The 21,506-nt window shown below is 45.6% G+C and overlaps 1 protein-coding gene across 1 annotated transcript; it reads right to left on the bottom strand.

Moving 5' to 3' along the window:
- Positions 1–1,254: 1,254 nt before the first annotated feature.
- On the bottom strand, positions 1,255–11,880 carry LOC115451458 (sodium-independent sulfate anion transporter). Its single transcript, XM_030179795.2, has 8 exons — positions 11,667–11,880; positions 4,493–4,575; positions 3,518–4,143; positions 3,222–3,402; positions 2,632–2,961; positions 2,409–2,549; positions 2,175–2,320; positions 1,255–2,078 (listed from the first exon to the last, which is right to left on the bottom strand). Exons 2-8 carry the CDS (start codon positions 4,572–4,574, stop codon positions 1,704–1,706), a joined length of 1,881 nt encoding a protein of 626 aa, XP_030035655.1. The 5' UTR covers position 4,575; positions 11,667–11,880; the 3' UTR covers positions 1,255–1,703.
- Positions 11,881–21,506: the final 9,626 nt, after the last annotated feature.

The raw sequence follows: 21,506 nt of genomic DNA, 5'->3' as shown, positions 1-21,506 counted from the left end.
AAGCGGTGAAGTTTTCCGTGCCTGACAAATAGCTCGGTAGGCGGAGGCGACCGCGGCTGCTGGTGGTGCCGCCTGGAAGGACCAATTAATTAATATAAAGCACTTATCACACGCGCCTTGAGCATGAATAACGATGTTGCAGAAAAGATTAATATATTTTTGTGTACTATGAGTATTTCACTAAGGTCCGTACCTTATACGGTAAGGTATAACATTATATTTCATTGTTTATAGTACCTAGTTTTGAAGATAGAGAACATAGACTAAGGATAATATTATAGTATAACATAAGTAAGTAGTATAAGTAAATCAACAGTACTGTATTACGGATACCCTGTAAAAGTAGATGTTAAGTGGCAAATAAATAAATAAAAAAAATATCAAGTTTTTTTATAAAAAATTAAATATAACTAATGTATTATTTTTAAACTACTATAAAATTATGCCACAGGCCATCTAATCAGTCATAACTTATAAACATCGTCTCAGTACCATCACAAAATAGTCATAACCATTAAACGAAAAATCATTACCGTCGCAAGTAAAAATATGAGAGGCCACGTCTCCGATACTTTCTGGTAATTTTTTTTTTGTATATAGATTATTTATGATTATTCATATTTACATTTCCCGTCAAAATTTTCAAAATCTAAAATTTTCTCCCAATTTTCCAATATTGGATCCAAATCAGAGAATCACCCATAGCTTTAGTACTTAACACCATTAGAGTAATTTTGTGTCCTAATCGGCCGCTGGGACATGGAGAGACGGGAGGGTCAGCAGTGATCACAATAACCGCAGATATTATGATATGATATTAGTATGTATATAATACTAAAAATAAAACAACAAATGAATTGCACTCTTAAAGAGTTTAATAACTTTGTTCTTGGAACTGTGACAGAATAGTATTTATTGCCGTTCACTCGACTCGCACACACGCACACACACTCACAAAAGATGCGCGCACATACTTACAGATACACAGCCACACTCGACGTCATAAGTACAATTTATTTAAAATCTATACGCTCTGTTAAAATATATTTATTACTTAAGTACTAGTTGAGGATCACAAACAACAGATATAAGTACCGAGGCCGAGTGTCGAGCCTCGCGCTCGTCTCGGCAGCGGCAATGGCAAGTCCGCGGAGCGCTTCGGCGACGAGCGCTGCCGCGTGCGAGGACCGGCTCGCACACATCGCTTACTAGGCCACTTAAAGCTTTACAATTTACGTAATAAAATAACGCGGATAGTATCCTAAGTTGTACTTTAATCACCTAAAAATAAATAAAATCGTTACTTAACCACTACGACAACTATCACGATCTGTTGCTTTTTGTGTTCACATTAAGTTTCTATTAGAACATTGATAATACTAGGGTGCGCTCCGGGGCGCTGAGGCTCGGCTCTGCGCGGCGCTCGGAGCTCGGATCACAGCTCGCAAGTCGCACAGCCTTAAGCTCGCCGCAAGCGGGAGTCGGGAGTTTTACATCGACGCGGCGCGGCGCCGATGGACGCGGGACCGGCGGCACTACTACTGGATACGTTAACGTATGTACAGACCGCTCCTACAGTATACATATAGCTATGTTTACTTGTATAATAATATCGTCTTATCTCTGCAAAATATCACACTCCTTTAAATCAATCTCTGAAAATATTTCTTGCTCGGTAAGGGTCGCGTGACGTATGAGAAGGTTCACGCGTGGTGTGGCGGCGGCGGCTGCTTGACGGGCGCTAGTCTGTCGTCGGCCGCCAGCAGCCGGTCTAGCTCCTCATCCTCGTAGAACACCACGAAGTGCTCTGGTTTGGCGACCGCCTCGAAGATGGAGCACACGGAGGGCTTTACGTTGTAGAAGTACAGCGGCTGCCGACGCGCATGGAAGTCGGCCGTCAGCTGCTCGATGCTCTTGGCGGCAGTGTAATCAGCGCTGTAGATGTGCGTGCACTCGAGCACCACGGGCACAGAGCCGCTCGCCGCGAACTTGATCACCAGTCGCCGCACGTAGTCCACTGACGGGAACATCAAGCAGCGGTCCGGCGTGATCATCAGGTACTCCACGCCCGCCTCCGTCTGAAACAGAGAACACGCACCATCATTGGTGAGATCAGTCTGCCGCCGGGCACCAGTGGTGCGACTCACTTGTTCCGTATTACGTCATTTACTTACCTTCAACATCTCCACAGAGAACTTGGGACGCGCCGCGTGGTACAAGATGAAGATGATGTTCACTATAACACCGGTGAGGATACCCAGCTCGATTGGCAGCGTGAGACACAGCACGAACGTGCCGACACCTGGGATGAGGTCTAACTCTGTGGACGAGACAAATTTCCTTGTTACGTTTTAGGTCTTACACTAGGCTTGACATAAGTAAGTATAGTAAAAGAATGCGGTACTCACTTTTGGCGCGCCACATAGGTTTGATCACGTTATATTCGACCATAAACAGAATAGCGGAAACGATGACAGCGGCCAGCGCAGCCTTCGGAATGAATTCGAAATACTGGGTGAAGAACTGCAGTGCCAATATCACCATTAAACCTGTCACACAGAACATCGGCATGGTTATATAAAGTTAAAGAATTGCCGGCGCCAAATCATCAACGACCCGGTTAATGCTCACCAGTATATAAGCCGTTGAAGGTGGTCTTCACGCCAGAACCATTACAGACTACAGAGCGCGCGAGCGAGCCACCACCCGGATATGCCTGCATGAAGGAGTTGGCGATGCCGGCCACGCCGAGTGCGATCATTTCTTGGGTGGCGTCAATGGTACGACCATCGGAGAACGCTTTGCAGATGGCAATGTCCTCGAGCAGCACGATGAGCGGGATCACCAGCAACCCGGAGCCCAGCTCGGAGACCATATCTACGAAGTCGGCGGTGGTATTGTCGGCTCGCACGTAGCTAAACGGCGGCAGCTGCGGCACCGGCACGCCCGACGGGATAACGCCTGTATATCACATACAATACATAACATTATGATGCCTTACTTGTACACTTCTGACAGTAGGCGCTCTAATGCACCGGCATTACTCTACTCGTGACTCGTGTGAGATATGAAAACAATGGAGCGAAATGAGCGTGTGTCGAGGTCTACTCTACTAACCGCCACGAATATTTTCCGCTGGGAAGCGTACGAAACAAAAACACGCACATTAGAAATTGGAAAGTGTCAAGTGGATAACTGTGTCGCAGTTGAATTGTACCCACCCATGAGCCGAACCGGCGAGTGTCCGTAGGTAGCAACCAGCCAGTAGCCAAGCACGCCGGTCGCTACTACCACGATAGCGTTGCGACAAGTGCCCAAAAGCCACATGCATTTGGTGATAACTTTTTGGCGCGTATTCGGTCCTGATTCGGATTTGGCCCCCAGTTTAGTCATTCCTATTTTCTGAAACATAAATAGGACTGCTTAAAATATTGTTATGAGCAAAAGTGGGGGCGTGGTGGGGTTAAGAATACCACTCAAACATAAAAGGCAACAGATAAAGAGGAGAGATACTCACCCTCATGAGCAGCAGTAGCGCAATGCAGACGAAGCCGAGCACGGGGTCCCAGAGCGCGGCGCTGTGCAGGTTACGGAAGATGGAGATCCACTGCTGCAGGAACGTGTCGCCGGTGACAGTGATGGCGAACAGGTCCTTCACCTGCGACGTGGCGATCATCAGAGCCACCGCCGATGTGAACCCGGAGGATACCGGACCCGACACGAAGTTGACCAGGAAGCCGAGCCCCAGCACACCCATTAACAGTTTAACGATGCCCGCCAGGAAGCTAAGTAGCACTGCCTTCTCCACCACGCCGCCGGCCACCTGCCACGTGAGCAGCGAGGCGATGGCAGTGGGTCCCGCGGGCACGGCACGACACCCCCCCAGCACGATGTACACAAAGCAGCCCAGGAATGAGCCGTACAGCCCGTGCTGCGGAGGCAGCCCTGCGATGTTCGAATACGCCAGTGATTGCGGGATCACCGTCAGCCCCACCGTGATGCCGGCGATCAGGTCACCCACCGCCTTCTCCATGTTGTATTGTGGCAGCCATGCCGTGATGGGCACGCGCTTGTGAAGGGTCTTGCGGTTGAAGCGACGACGAAGCGCGGCGCACAGACGATCACGTGACGCGCTGTCCGATACTGCGAAAACAACCAAAATGTAAATACTCAACACACGTCGTATCGATAAATATTATACGACTATCGGGGAAGCGGTCGGAACCGTCGAACGTGCCGATAAAGTAAGGTGACCTTAAAAGGCCGCACGAGCGCACTCCAGCAGAAGGAATGAGCACGAGACAAGGCTGGTCGGCGGCCCAGCGTGGTGGTCAAGTTCAGGGGCGCGCGGTCGACGCCCCACGCGCACCGCACACCGCGCGCCGAGAGAGAGGCGAGCCGCTGTGTTAGACGGCGGGTACACCGCACAGGGCACCGGTAGCTGCGCCGGCACTCGACACTCGGCCGACGTGTGTCTGGTCGCTGTACTTACGTATGTAGTCGTTGCTGGCGTGCTTGTCGTCCGGCGGCGGCAAGGAGCCGGACGATTCGTTGTGCTTGCGTCGCGGGATCATTCTGCAACACACAAAACGTCATGATACTACTAACGTGTCTTGAATACTAGTTGCAGGTGAGAGTAATAAGTGCAATTTCATGTATCTTAAGTGACATGTTTCTTTCCGTTCGTTGTTCGCGTTGTGTAAGAATTAGACGTATTGGAAAATGTTCTAAGTCTATAGCAAAGGATTCACCGAGTCACTAAGTTTGGACTGCAATGAAGGGGGTAATAATTACTAATTACTACATGATAATACATTTTAGGTGTGGCAACAACAGGCTGATGCCACGCTATACACATTATAACACTGTCACTCGATGCTTCATAGATGAACGTATCTCCACACTCCTGAGCTTCAAGCCGAGAGTTCAACGTGCGTAAATGGCGAACAGAAACTGATAGCTGATTCGCCTCGTAACAAAATTAGTTTTGTATGACGACAGCAGCAGTAGTTTACAAGTGGTTGGACGCCGCAGCGGGAGCGCGAGCTCGGCTTGCACAACACGCGCCACGCGATGACGCGGCGGAGAGGATCGCGGGGGGAGCAGTGGGCAATGCCGATGAGCAGACCACCTACACACGTAGCGTACCAGTGCAGTGGTGCTAGTAACGGGCTCACGATCCACAGAAGTACATTAAATACGCAGTCGACACGAAGCTAGAATAATAAATTAAAGAAACAACGCGGCGGCGGCGGCGCGTGGCAAGCGGTCACGGCTGCTTTAACTAGGTGCTGACAGATGTACATCTCGTAGCGGAATGTTCCGACTTTGAGTTGTATTAAAAATTGACGCGTCAGCAGAGAGGGAAGAAATTCGCCTAATATTTTTTATATATTGACTTGCTAATTAGTAATACTGAGTGATAAAGGAAAGTTGCGTGTAGTGAATGCATTGCGACTGTGTGACGCGCGGACCGTGGAGCGAGTGTGATCGTGAGGAGGTTCCGATTTTATCATTCAATCACGCACTGCCTTTAAACATATTATGTAATAATAATCTGCATCGGCCAGCAGCTCATAAATACCGAGTATAGAGTTTTATTTGAATTACTTACGCTGAGAACAACACCGGAGCCTGCCGTACCGCAACTATTAGCGGTGGTATATAAATATATTTAATCATTAATGCAGTTAATCCGTTCGTTACATTAAATATTATTATTGGTAATTAAATTCATTTTTATTATTGTTTTAGTCACGTAGTGTCAGTTTTTCAATTTTAATATAATATTTTTCATTACTGTTATGAATAAAAATAACTTATGTTGTACAATGTACAGTATATGTACGCGTAACGACGAACGGGTGAAGAGTGCAGAGGAACGATCGGCGGTTGTCTAGAGTGGACGCGCGCGGTGAGTTGGTGCCAAGTGGCGGCCATCCGTCATGGCAGCGCTGACGCCGACGACAACTCCTAGAACGCGGCCACGATAACACACATACAATACTGGCACCACATGCTGTAGGCACTCGAGTCTCACAGACTAATACTTATACGTGTAATAATTGTTAGTAGTGCAAGCGGGCTACTTGACGGTTATATTATCATCATCATCAAAAGTCACATATTACATCACATCATCATAAAATGTGTCAAGGCGCTTACCTACACCTAGGATAGCCCCGACTATGAGAAAAATCGACGTAATGATTTAAGAAATCTAAAAGTGTAGTATATTTTTTTGGTATAATATAAATTGCATCACTGTATATATTGGGCGGAATTAATCAATTACTGACAAATCATTAAACATGTAGTCCCTATATTCCTATAATAATACGAATATCTCACTTGTATCTCTAATCAGTAATTCATGGTTAGCAAAATCCAACCAAGACATACCTCCAATCAGTGAGTTACCTTCTCACTGCATAAAATCATTTTAAATAAGTTCACGCCTGTAGTGCACGGGGGTCGATATCGATGCAAAGAGTTTGTTATTTTAATTATTTGTACAAAAAAAAAATACTAGCCTGTACAATTTTACGATCATTATGTTTGGACCATGGTTCTTATCAGTTTGAAATGCCACGGCTCAATCTATAGCAAACCAAAGTACAGTTTATCATGTTAACTTCCCATTGAATACAAACGTAAACAATATGTAGTTAAATGTTTGATAAATTATGACATTAAAACGGCGCGGCGAGTCGACGTCAATCATTGAGAATTGTCAACTGACAATAGTTGAGTAAAATAAAAATACCTTCGCCGCATTGGTTTAGTCCCACTTATCGCCGTGTGTATTCCGTCCCATGATCAATAATATGACAGGGGCGAGCCTATCGCCATATCGGGCCCAAATTACAGTCACCGTGCTGACATATAGCTAAAAAACTCAAAACCTCAGCGCTAAGGTCATACCGTAACACAACTAGACACGCCGTATTTTTAAATTAGTTTATACTTTAATATAGTTATAAAACAAAGTAGTGCATTCAATTTTTGTTGTGTATAAGAATATACATAGTTTTCTTTTTGTGCGGCACCGCATTATGTATTCAAATAATATTACGCGTGGCGCCGATTCTGAATGCTGACCGACTTGTATGTTAATTGTCATCTAATTAATTCTTATGAGAGTAAACGTGATGTGCAGACTCTCGAACCTCCGATAGCGTTGGATATTCCAGCAAAACGACGCGCTAACCGTATTTTTAGGAGTTTTCTATTAAAAAATTGTAATACGTTAGATTTTGCTCGCGATTTCGCCCGTGTAACTTTTCCAGTATTAAAGTTCCTCTATATATATTTTAAGGGATAAAAATAGTCTATATATATGTAGCCTATATTCTTCCCAGAGTTTCAAACTATCTCCATACGTATTTTCAGAGATATCCATAAGGTAGTATTTGAGTGTATCGCGTTCTAACTGGCAGACAGATGTGACGAGGGACTTTGTTGTATAATATATTTAAAAGAGGGACAATTCTGTCATACATGTGTGTTGCGTAACTATAGCCGTTTATGCAGTGCACGCAATGGAAGCTCTCAAAAGGAATAAATTTTCCCCGTTTTTGGAACTTTTTCACTAACGCTCCGCTCCTATTGGCCATAGCGTGTAACCATGTTTTGTAACCTATAGCATTCGTCGATAAATGGGCTATCCAACACTAAAAGATTTTTCCAATTCAAATCAGTAGATCCTAAGACTATATTCTTAAGATTCGTTCAAACAAACAAACTCTGTAATTTATTGTAATAGTTATACAATATACATGTACAAAGAAAACTAAAACATTGTAACCGCGATAAAATACGAAAAATATTTTAATTTTAAAGAAAACTTAAACAAAATTTCTATATGTTATCTTTACTTTGCTTGTTTAAAATTTCTTATTAAATACTCCCGAGAGTCGACATTGAAGACCGGTGAAACCAACATTACCCCAATAAAGATAAAGGGTTTCACCCCATGAAAAAAAAATAAGTTTGTCAAATTGTAACCATATATAGGTATACCTACCTAACCTACAAGTTTGTACGGAACTCTCGGTGCGCGTCTCACTCGCACTTCTCCCTTTTTTTAAAACCCAAGAATTTGTTTTTATCATTTGATGTTATTATTTTGCTTGTTAATTACCTTGCTACTAATAACTAATCCAACAAATAATAACATTTTCCTTATTCATGTTAGTTTTATTGTTTACTTGTGTTCGCTCGCGGCTTCGCCCGTGTGAAACAGTTTTTCCGAAATAAAAGTCTCGCTATATATCTTGCCGGAATAAAAAGTAGCGTATGTCCTTCCTAGGGTCTTAAATTATCTCCATACTAATCTAATCGAAATATATAGTTTTTATTCTATAAGCGTGGCGGGGCTTTGTTTTATACGTAAGGATATTTTGTGTTTAATAATGTTATCGGTTAAATGACGCTAACTATTGGTTTGTTACTGATACTTAAATAACTACAATATGATTTTGCATTATACGCCTGCGCGAGCGCAGTGTGTTTGCTGGCTATAATTATACTTTATAATATTCTGTGTAATATATATGACAATTTAATATAATTATATTATATTTCACGCTGAGTTGTTTATAACGAGTGGCTCGGTGACGCAGTTGTATCACATGCGCGGTGTGACTCTGTGAGGTCGCCGGTTCGAATCCCGTGCAAAGCGATTGTTGACGATCAGAGTTCTTAACTAATATGCTGTTTGAATGTCTTTGTCGACGATGAACCAGTTGAATTAAAAAAGGCTCAAGGTAAGAAAATCTCCTAATATAGTTATTAAATCACGAATGACATAAACCGTTAACTGGCAGAAAAATAAAATAACAAAGTATACTCCGTCCTATTCGGCGATACCATATTTGAATATATAAAAAGAACTACATTTCCATGAAAAGTATTCGGGTCTTTGTGTTTGGAGTGCTAACATTGATATTGGGTTTTTCTGCTCAAAATCGGCGAGCGAGTCTGGACTCTGCGCCCTTTACGGCGATATGGAGTGGTACTTAATCGATTTTGATAATATTTTCACTGATACAAAGCTACATTACTCCAGAGTTTATATATCTCGGGGAATGAGCGTTACCGTGGGAAAAACCTATATAAGATATAAATGCTAGGGACCACGTCTTGACTTTACGTATCTATAGTTATTTAATAAAGTTATAGTTCGTTTCGTACTTGAAGGAATCTAGGTGATTTGACACAGAATTACCGCCCTATTGGGTGTTCGCTCACGGTATCACGGATCATCGCGCTCGACTGTATTATCCTAATATAGAGCTACTGCGTGGGAGAGCTGAGGGAGCGAGGCCGAGGGATGCGCGGCGCCATCTCGGACACAGACCGTGGTGACTGCTGTAGGCGCTCGATTTGGCCCCCAACACGTGTGTTCTGCTCTTTTACATTCCCGGTCATGAAGTCTCCTGTCGCAGGGTACCAACTTTGACCCCCGTGACGTTTCATCGTGCAAATACCTGTTCAAACTGGCTGGAAGTTGTCCATAATATTTTAATACCCGGCGAAGCTAAAGGCGTTGTAACTTAGCGCTGCGCAATAAAGTCAATCGTGTCGATATATTGCAACGCGACGGAATCGTATTCTATGGACATTCTTCAATTTCACATTTTTATTTATTTATTTATTTAGAAGCTTTAAAATTCCGGAGACTGCCATTAAAATACATATAAATAATTTTCGCACTATTCACAACACTGTATATAAAAGAGCACCTGCATCCGAATGAGGCTCCGAGAGAACACTTTGGAAGATCCCGATATTCTTAAAGTTTAAGTTTTTCTGAGAACTTCACGTACATAATATGATTTTTCTGCGGTATGTGAGGACGACACAACCGTTTTATTTATTATAATTATATATTTAAAAAATACGCCTGTTAGGATATAGCGTGTATTGTGCGCACATGGGTCATTATTTGAGGAAAATGTTAATGTACTACACCTGCATATGAAACAATATTATGAGGAATGCTAGTCAAGATAATATTTTATATGATCTTAATGTATAAAATACGCACTAATTACACGATTTTTTTATATGCGGAGGAAATAAATATCAAATTGTCTGTAATAAAAATACACTTGCGTACCGTTATGTTCGCCGACATGACTACATGACCACGAGCACTACAGGCGCCCATAATGTTACAGGCGATGAAGCGACACAGAGCGCGCGACCGAACGCGTCTGATCTAAACGGAGAATGAGTTTTTATGTGATTTTGCGACATTATTGTGGGTTCTTTAAGCAGATGAAAAATTATTTGATTACTTGAATTACTGAATTATGTCTATATTATTTCATATTCCAAATGTATCTGTTTATCAATTGTTGTTTCACATTACATAATATGTAATGTGAATCTCAAAATTATACTAATAAAACACTGCAAAAATTTAATATCGAGACGAATCGTGTGGTCACACTATCGTATTGTATATATCGATATATGCATTCCGAATTTTCCTATTCCGGTAGAGGAAACCCTATGATGCCCGATGCACGGCGGTATAGGTTAACTGAAACGGCACAAGCGCGCGCAGTACGGCGCGGCGGCGCGCTATTTGTTTCAATTAAAACGCAGTTAGCGGTTAACATTTACGGGTTAATAGCGAACGTCGAGTGTGACAGCAGGTGGGTGGCGGCGGCAGGGACAACACCCGCTAGTAGTGGCTACACTATTGGCCGTGTAGTCTATTCATAATGTGGCACTTGCGCGTTTCTGTGCATTATAATTATATTATAGCGGTCTCGTTAAGATGAGGGAGTCGGTAGAATGTGCAGGTACAGATGGCGCGGTCGGGCTAGTCGGGTGCAGCCCGCTAATGTCAAGGTTCACGCCGGGCGCATTGTATAGCACGCATCATGGACGGAATGAATGCAAGTGCCGGTCCTGCAATTATACTCGGCGCTTTCTCGGGGAGTAGTGCGTGTAGTCAGACCTTTTGTCAGAAATCTACACTTCTAAGCTACAAGCAGAACACGAAACCGATCACAGGGAAAGATAAAAATCAGATTTTCGATACATTATTGGACAAGAGTAGAATTAATCAATATTATTCCGTTGTATTAGTATCTGGAAGACTGACAACCTTATTCCTGAGGTGCGCCCGCGCCACGGTGTGTAGCGGCGCGGCGCAGCGGGCACTGCAGGTGCTCACTCTCCTGACTGATTGTTAGCCCCACGAGTATTGCGCGCCCGGAGTGTCGAGAGTGCGTGTGGCGGGCGGGCCCGGCGGCACTAGCTGGTCAGTGGTCACTGCGCGAGCACTGTTTGTTACGTACGGCGCGGCGCGTTGTGTTGTGTACGCGGCGCGCGTTCCTCGTGGTGCGCGCGTGTTTCAGAATAATGTTAATGACGAAAAACGATTACGAAAGTGGAGCCGGCGCATTACAAACTGCCAGTACCGATTAACTTATTACGCGGGCGACATTATGAGTCCGATAACGAGCCAGGAATGCGGCCCCCGGCCGTGACTCATATTTCGTTGAAGAAAATTTTTTTCACACAGTGGGAGCGGTGGTTGGCGGGCTGCAGTCGGCGGTGCGGCCGCTACCTGAGCGGGCGCGGAATTCAGGGCCGCGGTGTTGAGGCGCCGCCCCCACAGGAGCCGGGGTTCGGGAGACACTCACTTGTAGTTGCGTGTTGGGGACGCGGGCTGGTGCGAACGATGCTTGCGGTGTCAGCTGGACATGGGGCGCGAGCGGGCAGACGGGGCGCGCGGCGAGCCGGTCGTGGTGAACTCGTGGAGCGTGCGACGGGCGGAGCGGCGTGCGCCGGCGCGGAGTAAACGTGCGAGCGGCGGCGCGGTCCGGGCGCGACTGCCGCTGCGGTGGTGCCGTGCGCGCGGTGTCGATGAGATGCGCCGCGCGGAGGCTGCGGGCCGGGCTCCCCCGCCGCACCCCGCACCGCACACCCCGCACACCTCACGCCGTCGCCCTGCGATCGCACCCCGGCGCGTCGCTGACACCGCTGCACCCTTGCTCCTGTCCCAGCTACTATTCGCTCCAGTAAGCCTGCACTGTTATAATGAGCGTGTTTAAAGACTGGCTAGTTAGTTCATAAATTTGGGAGAATACATAACATTTTGCATGTTTGCAGGGCATGCTTTTGCATTTCATCCCAAAACCGCGGCGGCACTCGTCATTGGTAACGTTCTGATGTGGCGTGTACAAGTCAAATGCTATTTGCATTAAAAAAATACACTTGAACCGACTTGCATCAACATAAAAAATTTATTGTAGTTTCGGTCGTAAATTGTAGCTCAATTATATAATCAAAATTGTCTTATAGATTTTCATGCGGTTTTCCTCAATGGACGGAGTGCTAATTCTTAAATGTTTTGTACGTTACAAAAAAAATAATGTGCGTAGCTTAGGCGAGTCACTAGTTGTTCAAATTTTATTCATTTCATAGATATTTTTTTTATGATTAGTCTCATGATGTGACGAAGAATTACAGAGATATTTGTATTAGGATCCCAAATGAATACAGAACATTAGTTTCAGACGATTTGTAGGACACAGTTTGTTGTGTGTCCCGTTAGCCAAACCTGTTCCTTATAAGTTACGCTGCACAATGTACAAATCAATCAATCAAAGGTCAAATCTGAAGTCTCCGTACGCTCGGCGACCACGTGCGTGCACCGCGTCGGCCCGAATTCGATGATGACATATGTATAAACAAATATGACTATGTGTTAGAAAGCCTATGATTGGTAACAATAACAACAATTTTACTATAATCCATAAACACTTGAGTCACACATATTATCCGAAGCCCACATCTCACACTACACGTTTGTTGCGACCTCTCGTGGGCACCAACTGCGAGAACCGTTCTGTCTCGCACCTACACCCAAAACAAGCAGATCAACCTGAAAGGTCAATATCATATTACTGTGTGTGTGTGTGTGTGTGTGCTGGACGGTCCTGCGGCCTTGCGCTTCAACGCTCGCTACGCCGGGAGGGTGTTAATCTCTACATAATCTGAGTAAGTGAGTGGTCGCAACACCAGCTCTGCGCCGCGCCGCCCCGTGGCGGTCCCATGTCGACCTTCTCTCGGTTGGCACAGGCTTATGCGTCTGTCAATACCTTAATTAAAAGTGACATAATAATGAAAATTTTTCGCGATAAAACAAGCGACGAGCAGACACAAGCATGAAACGCGAGGGCGCGGGTTCTATGCCCACAACGAGACTAGCGTTGATTATATCCGTGAGTGTTTATTTCAATTACCGGTTGGAAAGTCCCTCAAACTTGTATTTATACTTAAGTGACGATTAGGACTCCGCTCGGTTTCTTTGGTTTATTTTTCTAAAACACTATCGTGCAATTACTAATCAATATGGGCAGCAATTTATGTACTGCGGATATGCTGTGATGAGTTGCGTCAAAATAATGAATATTAGAATATTGGAATATACTTGCTCATGGGGAGTACCTGCTCTATATAAAACAAAAAGCTCAGAGGGCGGTAGAGATGCGCGAGCGCGTTGAACTCTTCACTGAGCGACATATGCGACGTGCACTGCAAACGACACGTGACGCGTATCACCTGGCACGGCGTAGTTTGACCACAGGGCGAGTCTACGAGCTTTTTTCGTCGTTTAGTTATACAGAAAAAGTTTTTTTTAAAGCATTTATCATTTAAGAGCTGTTGAGTAGTTTAGCTAATTAAGATCGCTTCCTAAAGCGCAGACTCCGCATTTCCCTCGTAAATAAAATGCACATTGATATTCAGGCGACGTGAGCGGACGGCGCGGCGCAGTCACATGACCACCGCACGCACACCTTACGCACACTGCGCCTCATTGCGTGCGCGTGTGTACGAGCAGCGTGAGCACCCCACACCTACTTTTATACATCAGAATTATTTTAAAACCTTTTCAACCATGATTAAAGAAGAGGATGTCTCAAAATCCTGCTATACCTAGTGAACTGAGATGTGGCAGACAGGCCAAGTAAAATCCTGTGGCGGTAATTTTCACATGAATAGAAAAGTTCCGACATGCGTCGCATAGATAATATCTCAAATTAGTAATTTCCAGGATCAATCTAGAACGAACTTGTTATCCATGACCCAACAGGTATGTGATATGAGCGGCGCAAAGTGCACACACGGCGGTTTAACCGCGGGTCCGGCCCGTCTCGCCGCACAGCACGTTCAAAGTCAAGGCTGCAACAGCGATTGACGGCCGCCACATCACGTCTTCTACCTATTACTTTGTGCAGCCGATTGTTATTGTGCTCTGGACGTGCATTCAGGTATTACTATAGAGAGAGAGCGTTCCGTATTCAGCAAGACTGTAAGTTTTTCAGTACCTACATAAAATACATCCGATAGTCGCTCGCCGCACGTCGCTTGTAAACTCGACTCGTGAGCGAAAGCGTCCGCGAGAGCGGTCGCCTTGACCCACTTGCGATGCCACACTGACACATTTCGTTTGTGCGCGCATGCACCGCGTAAACCAGCAGGCCACTGCGACAACCTGTTACTAGTTCTATTGTGACTACTGATTGTGCGAGAGTAAATACAGAGCGTTGTCTCTTACAGTGGTGGCGACGGCGAAGTTATGTGTAGGTATGCGTACGAGGCGGGGAGCGGGTGTCGGGCGGGGGCGCCGCGAGTACCGCTGAAAATTCACGTGACGCGTTCGGAAAGTGGTCGTGCGGGGTCGTCGACCGCAGCGCTGTGGCGTTGCGGCGCCGGACGTGCAACGCAGGCGCATTGGTCGAAGCGGCGCCTGCGGCAGGTTCTGGGGGCTCCCTGCACCGGCGCATCGGGGGCGGTGAAGGGCCGCCGCGGCGCGGGGCGGGGGCGCGTCATGTGACTCCGGAGGTGTGCGGAGCGGGGCCGCGAGGTGCGGGGAGTACGGACGACGGGCCGCGTGGACCGACCCTGCGGCCTTTCATGATGCGCGTGCGTTCGACTCGCGGCTCGGTGACTCAGCGTGTGACGTCAGCTCACACTAGAAAGTGTCCCGCGAGCTTTATCACAATGCCACGCTGCGTGGTCTGTACCTATGACGTATAGTATGTGACACGTCTTGCTTATTAACCATATTATCGACATACCACCTAGGCACTCATTTGAATACCTCTATTTGAAAACCTACAATATTAAAGTTTGACCGCGATACGGTGACAAGCTGGACCTCTATTGCATTACTTAATGAAAAAAAAGCTAGATCATCATCATATCTATGGTCACTACCTATCGCGACTCCTAGCATATTTTTGGTGAAGTGGGAGAAGATCCGCTGGCCGGCCCGGGCCGGCCAGCTGCGGCAGGTTTTATACAGACCATACTCGAATGAGATCTAACATCATCTAAGAATGGTGTCCACTAGGTCAAGGCATGACGGCCAACGGACGATTCCCGACGCCCGTCGAAGACCGCCAACGAACGCCAGCGACCACCAGCCACCGAGACCCACGAGTAGCCATATTACTAATTTGTCGCATGGAGCGCAATTGTTGCGACAGGCCGCTTTCATCGAAGCCGCGAGTGCACCGACACCACACTTTATTGTTAGAAGCAACTCGAGGCTTTCGTCCCGACCGCGCCATACACAGTACAGCATTTGGTTCAGATACACTATGATTAATATAAATAAGACAGATTTATAATATACAATATTACTCCATTAATGGGTAATAGCGTTTTCGGTCATAGGTATTAAACATAATTATGTCCACATTCAAAAGACTGACTATCACTGTACCAGATAACGTTATTAGAGTTAATGGATTAATCGTAGAAACGTAACAGATCAACATTAAAACCTCGACTCGCTTCAAGTTAAACCTTCAAGTGTGCGAAGGCAGTGGTGAGGAAGGCGGCGCGACAGAGACCAGCGGGAGTGGAGCCGCCCGCCGACGTGCATCTCTCACCCTATGTGAGGGCGCATATTTCACACTAATTCAAATTGTATTCTTTCTTAACTTTAAGTCTATAAAGCCGTTAATGCGAACGTTACAGGTTTGTGTCCAGCAAATAAACTATCAAACGCAGATCTCATAATAATAATACCTATTTCAAATACAGCGTGAAGGGATGCTACAATCCTGACGCAACACAAACTATACAACATTTAAGAGGAGTAAAGCGGCCGGCTGCGTGAGGCTTAATCTCCCCTATCAGCCGACAGCTGTCGCTTTGTAAGGCTCCCTGTGAAGACACTAGTTCTCAATGAAGTAAATCATTGAGAACTAGTGAAAAAAAAAGTTGTTATCCCTCGCGGCGAGCAACAGCTGCATTTTCTGTGCGGAGCGTTAGGGGTGAAGAGGAGACCGGGGTACACACACGTGTCCTTCCACATACAATATGTGTAAGTGTAACGCGCAGTAACGCTAACATATTTGTTTATCGTATTTGTCAGTGCGCCAGTCAGTCGTCGAAAATTCAAAACAATACTATAAGTTAACGTTACGTTATTCGCGACATGACATGACCTAATGCTTTATGTCTTTGTTTTAATACAGCTGTACCTACGTTAGCCGCACTGTTGTCAATTACGAAGAATCTTATTCAATCGAACTCCTTCGCCGAGCCAAAGCTTCTCATTGCTTTGTATTGCCGGTTGGCGGTACAACATTGTCTTACCTGTCGGTTATTGGTGAGGCGTTTACTTAGAAATAGTCCCATATTTATAACAACCACGTATGGCTTCTGGGAACAGGACGCCACTAAACTCTCTCGGTATTCTTCCGATGTATATCGCACATGCTCATAGATGGGGCAATTTCAGTGACAGCAATCGAACAAACGGCAGTTTGCAGTCAATGACGTGGACACGCAGTTAGTAACATGTCACGCTGCGGTCGGTCCCGCTCGCGCTATTGCGTAGCACTAGTACTACTCATCGGGATTCCGCATTTTGTGAGTCGCACAAAATTGCCATTTTCATGAATGTTGATGTGAGCGATGACGCGAGCCTCGCGGTTATGTGGCTTGTGAGACTGCGCCTCCCTTAGACTATGAACTTGTGACGTGATGCCTGAGCGCACCACCGACGCGTCACACTTGCCACGAGGGGAGGTCGTGCTTAGTGTATGCATTTTTATAAAAGAAATATAATTGGGCGAAGACCTATTGTGGCAATTCATAAACCGTAGAGGTGTCCCAACAGACCCGCTTGCTCGCCACCCTTATCCCCTTCGCACACGTCACGTGCGTACGCATTGTATTTGTACATAATAAATAACAATACGAGTTAGCAGCGGGACATAAGTTAGTGGCGGTTAACGTTATTTTTATTGGTGCATTGTTCGGCAAGTCGGCGGAAAATTGCGTTCGTCACGAGTTATTGAATAGCGCAGTGAGCTATGCGCGGCGAACTAATACCACACTATTGGAATGCGCTCTCGTGTCGCTAATTTAAAAAAATAACTAACATAACTAATTAATTATAAATAAAATACACTAATTGCGCAGTACAGCATATTACCGTATCCAGGGACAACCTTTTAATTTTTGCACCAACAGCTAATAATTTTGATTTGTACGTGCCCGAGACAGGCTTAAATATTTCGCCATATGGTATTTATGACGCTACTAGTTCAACAGCCGTTTCGCCATGACTAAAGTGAAACTAACGATGCCCCATATCTTTAAATCACCCGGCCAGTTTACGCTACACACTACGCCGAAGATGATATCCTTATAAACCTAAATACTTCACAAAAAATAAATAGTGCCGCTCGTTTAAGCTTTCATGCCGGTGGATCATCGGGATATCGGGCATGAGAGATATACCAGTCCATCACGGCTCGTTTCCACAATAAAGAATGACTTTGATATAGGTATATATTAAAGATTAAGCTTATTTTAGGACCTTCGACAATTTATATAATGGCGGCATACACACAACGCATCCAATAGTGCTTGATGACATGTTTATAGCGAAAGCCGTCCCGGAGAGCATATTGGGGCGTCAGCTTGGCGCCCTGCCCCTTCGCTCTTCCACGGACTCGTGACCCGCACAAGGTCGACCGACGTCCTCTGGCAGCCGGCCAACACAACACGTGACGTCATGAGATATCTTAAATAATACTTATCGACGCGAAGTACGCGTGTGATGAACAAGAGATATGCCGCCGAGCTGACGTGCGCCGATCTCTTCAGATAAAGTAAAGCAGACTGATAACAGCGGCACGCGTGTGCCGTTCGTCACGTGCGGGGAGCGGACTCGCTTCTGCGGTGACGCTGGTACTCCTGTGAGTGGCGGTAAAATCAGGTATCACCGCTTGCTCATTTGCGAAAATACATAGGCGTCGGCTCAGCCGCGCTAAATACGACATAACCACTACCTTATAGCATACCGGGTGCCTGCAGTGTGTGAGAGGTAGGGAGAGGTGCAACAAATCCAGCTACTGTCTACTATACTATTTCCCCCTCATGATGGACAATGAAGAACAGTATCCTCAAATCAATATGAGCGGCCGCAAAGAGCAGACCCGCGGCAACAGGCGAGTGCGGCCCGCGATCAATACGCGCCAGAACAGCTCGCCGCTCGCCACCGCCACTTGTCCATTTCATTTTGACTGTCTGCCGACAGCTGAGAGCGAGTACCGATCTCGCATAATATTAGCATTGCATTCATTTATATTCAACAAATTTAAATACATAGTTTCCAATGAAGAAAAACATTCCTGCATAATTATGGTTATTAAAGATATGGAGCGAGATATATACCTATATAGACTTCGTCTCCACAATATCAGTAATAATTAATAATGAGTAATATTTAACTGAATTTCATTTTATAGCACAGCTAAGGATTCAATACGTTTAGAGCGCAGGCAAGACCATCTTTTTGTATTACTAACGTTTTCTATTCCACGAGATAAACCAGGATCTACTTTTGTATGATTTGTTTTAAGCTAGACCGACGCGATGAAAGTAAATTATAAACATGATAATGTTGTTAAGGGGTGGTTCGTCACACCTGATTGCATGACACTGCGGCACGTCATGGGTCAGCCGGGCTAGTTTAGGGAGAACCGTTTCACGAGGCGCACCGGTGCGGCCGCGCTTCGGATATCGGACAAGGTCGCGCGTTATTTGTGTGTGTGTGTGTGTGTGTGCATTGCTCGGCATCGAGTCGCGTCGGGCACGCATCTCACGTTAATCGTGAACTCACTTACATAGACCTTGCTCCCTCAACAACCTAAAACACCATTAGGAGTTGAAGTAACATATTCGCAAACGGAACACGGCTTCTGCCGCAATTTAGATTGCTCATGCCTAAACAGCCCAAAATTCAGAGCCTACGCTACACTATTCGCTCTACAGTATTTGTCAAATAATTAAATAATACATAGTAAGTGAGACTCAAACACATCATAATGAGTACCATACGTCTAATAAATGATGAGCACTCAGCTCTGGTAACAGAACATAAAGTATAAACAACTTATTTGTGGATGTTTCTTATGATGGATTGTTTGGCGTTAGGGGGCGAGGTATGGGGGGAAAAGTATGTGTGGAACGCAAAACAATGGACCATAAACAGTGGGACAGCGGCGCCGCACCGGCGGGACCCGGACATCGCTCAATCTATATACTCATACACAAAGCGGAAGAGTTTGTTTGTTGAACGCGCTCATAACATGAACTACGAAACCGATTTGGTTTTATTCACTAATAGGACGCTACACTATCCTGACTATTTCACACAGGCAGTATCGCAGGCAAAACCTAGTACGTAAAATACATCATTTCTTTCACTCGATGAGTGCAAGTAATACGACACACCCTCCTCTATTCCCGTGTTTTATTTCAGAGTTTAGAATGTGCTGAGGGCGGCGGAACAAGATGCCTCAGTTTCAGTATCTCTGTCATCTGCAGTTTCTGTTTCGTTGTCTCTAATATCCCAGATGTAAGAAGAATACCTATATATATTATTGTGGACGATTTTACGAGTAAGCATTAATAATAATTATTCAGAATTATATCTTGGTACATAATAATATAACATTACTATATCGAGGACCCACAGGCAGCGGCATCAGTATAGTATAGGATAATGTGGCGACTAGCGAGGGCTCGGCCCCGTCGGTTGATTGCCGGCGTCGCTCCAGCCCTCACAGCACGACCCGCGGCACGCCTCCCATTCCCTCTTAATTAAACCGAGCGCCCTATAACTCTCGCGAACTCTCGTCGCTTTATGAGTTGCGTGTTTGCAGATACAAAGTAATGATGCAACAGAGTAGGATATGAAATTAGGGATTAAGTGGAGAATTACAAAGAGAAAATATATGAACGAATATCGTGACGATGAAAGGTTATGTCAGGGCGTCATACAGTAGCTGCTGAGCTAGAGCTGTTGCAGCGTCCAACACGATTTAACTGCAACTGCTTATAGCGTGGTATCCTAATTTTACGCTTATTGCAAATCATGTTCAAGTACCGTACTTGCAGAGGCGTTGAGTTTCTGCCCAATATCACGCGCGCTCTAACAACAGGCTATGCAGTAACACATCATTATGAGCGTAAAAACAACCAGTTTAATTTGTTAGCGACCTACAGCATTCTATGACCACACAGTGTTTACAAAGAGCTATCATTTTGAGACGCGGACGGCGAGGTAGGACTTATAGGGTGCACCTTGCATCCGAGTACCGAGTTAATATTACCGCTGCAATATATTACCATTATAGTACCTTCGCAGGCCCTCGACTGCGAGCCGGGAGAGCTGTCGGCGTGACAAGCGACACGTGACGTGGTCGCGGGGAAGCGACGACGTGCTCGCGGGTGTCGCAAGAGAGAACAGACCCAGCACGTGCCCAGTACACGTGGACTCGTTCTCAAACAATATGCACATAAATATCATTTGCACTACATTATCATTGCATGTCGATGCACTAGATCATTATGGGTTCCTGTTGCAACTGCCTTCCTAGTAACAAATCTTTATTTAAATAATGCGATTAAAGCCCTAGAGAGGGTTGCCACGTACACTGGCACCCGTTATGCTCATGATGACAGCAGCTGTAGTGAGTGCAATGTACAGTGTTTCCGGCGGTCAGATGATGATGATGATTGATGATGAAGTTGGTCGCGCGTAGTGTCTGTGATGATTTCTACGAGTGCAGCACGTGCGGCGTGCAGTACGTGCGCGAGACAAAGCGCCGCGCCGCTGATAGCGGCCCGTAACTGCGCGGCGTGCTGGGACGTGTCTGCACATAATACTGCACAGCTTCCGTCACCGCGCGGCCGGCTGCACTCACAAAGCGAATAACCGGTGACCAATAAATATCACTAATGATATAAATCCTCAACCTACCAAGCCACTAGGTCGACAAGTGGCCGCGAGTGAAAAGATTGTAACGTATTAGATGTTAGGGTCGTGTTGGTCACGTGAGTCATTAGAAAGTGAAAGGGCCGCAGCAGGTAGCACGCACCACGCATCGACAGGCCTCATTTAGTGGGTGACGTCACACCACATAATTAAAAAAACCATGTTG

The sequence above is a fragment of the Manduca sexta genome, chromosome 12, assembly GCF_014839805.1.
Source record: "Manduca sexta isolate Smith_Timp_Sample1 chromosome 12, JHU_Msex_v1.0, whole genome shotgun sequence".
NCBI classification, from domain to species: Eukaryota; Metazoa; Arthropoda; class Insecta; order Lepidoptera; family Sphingidae; genus Manduca; species Manduca sexta.
This window is presented reverse-complemented; position numbering and strand designations above follow the sequence as displayed.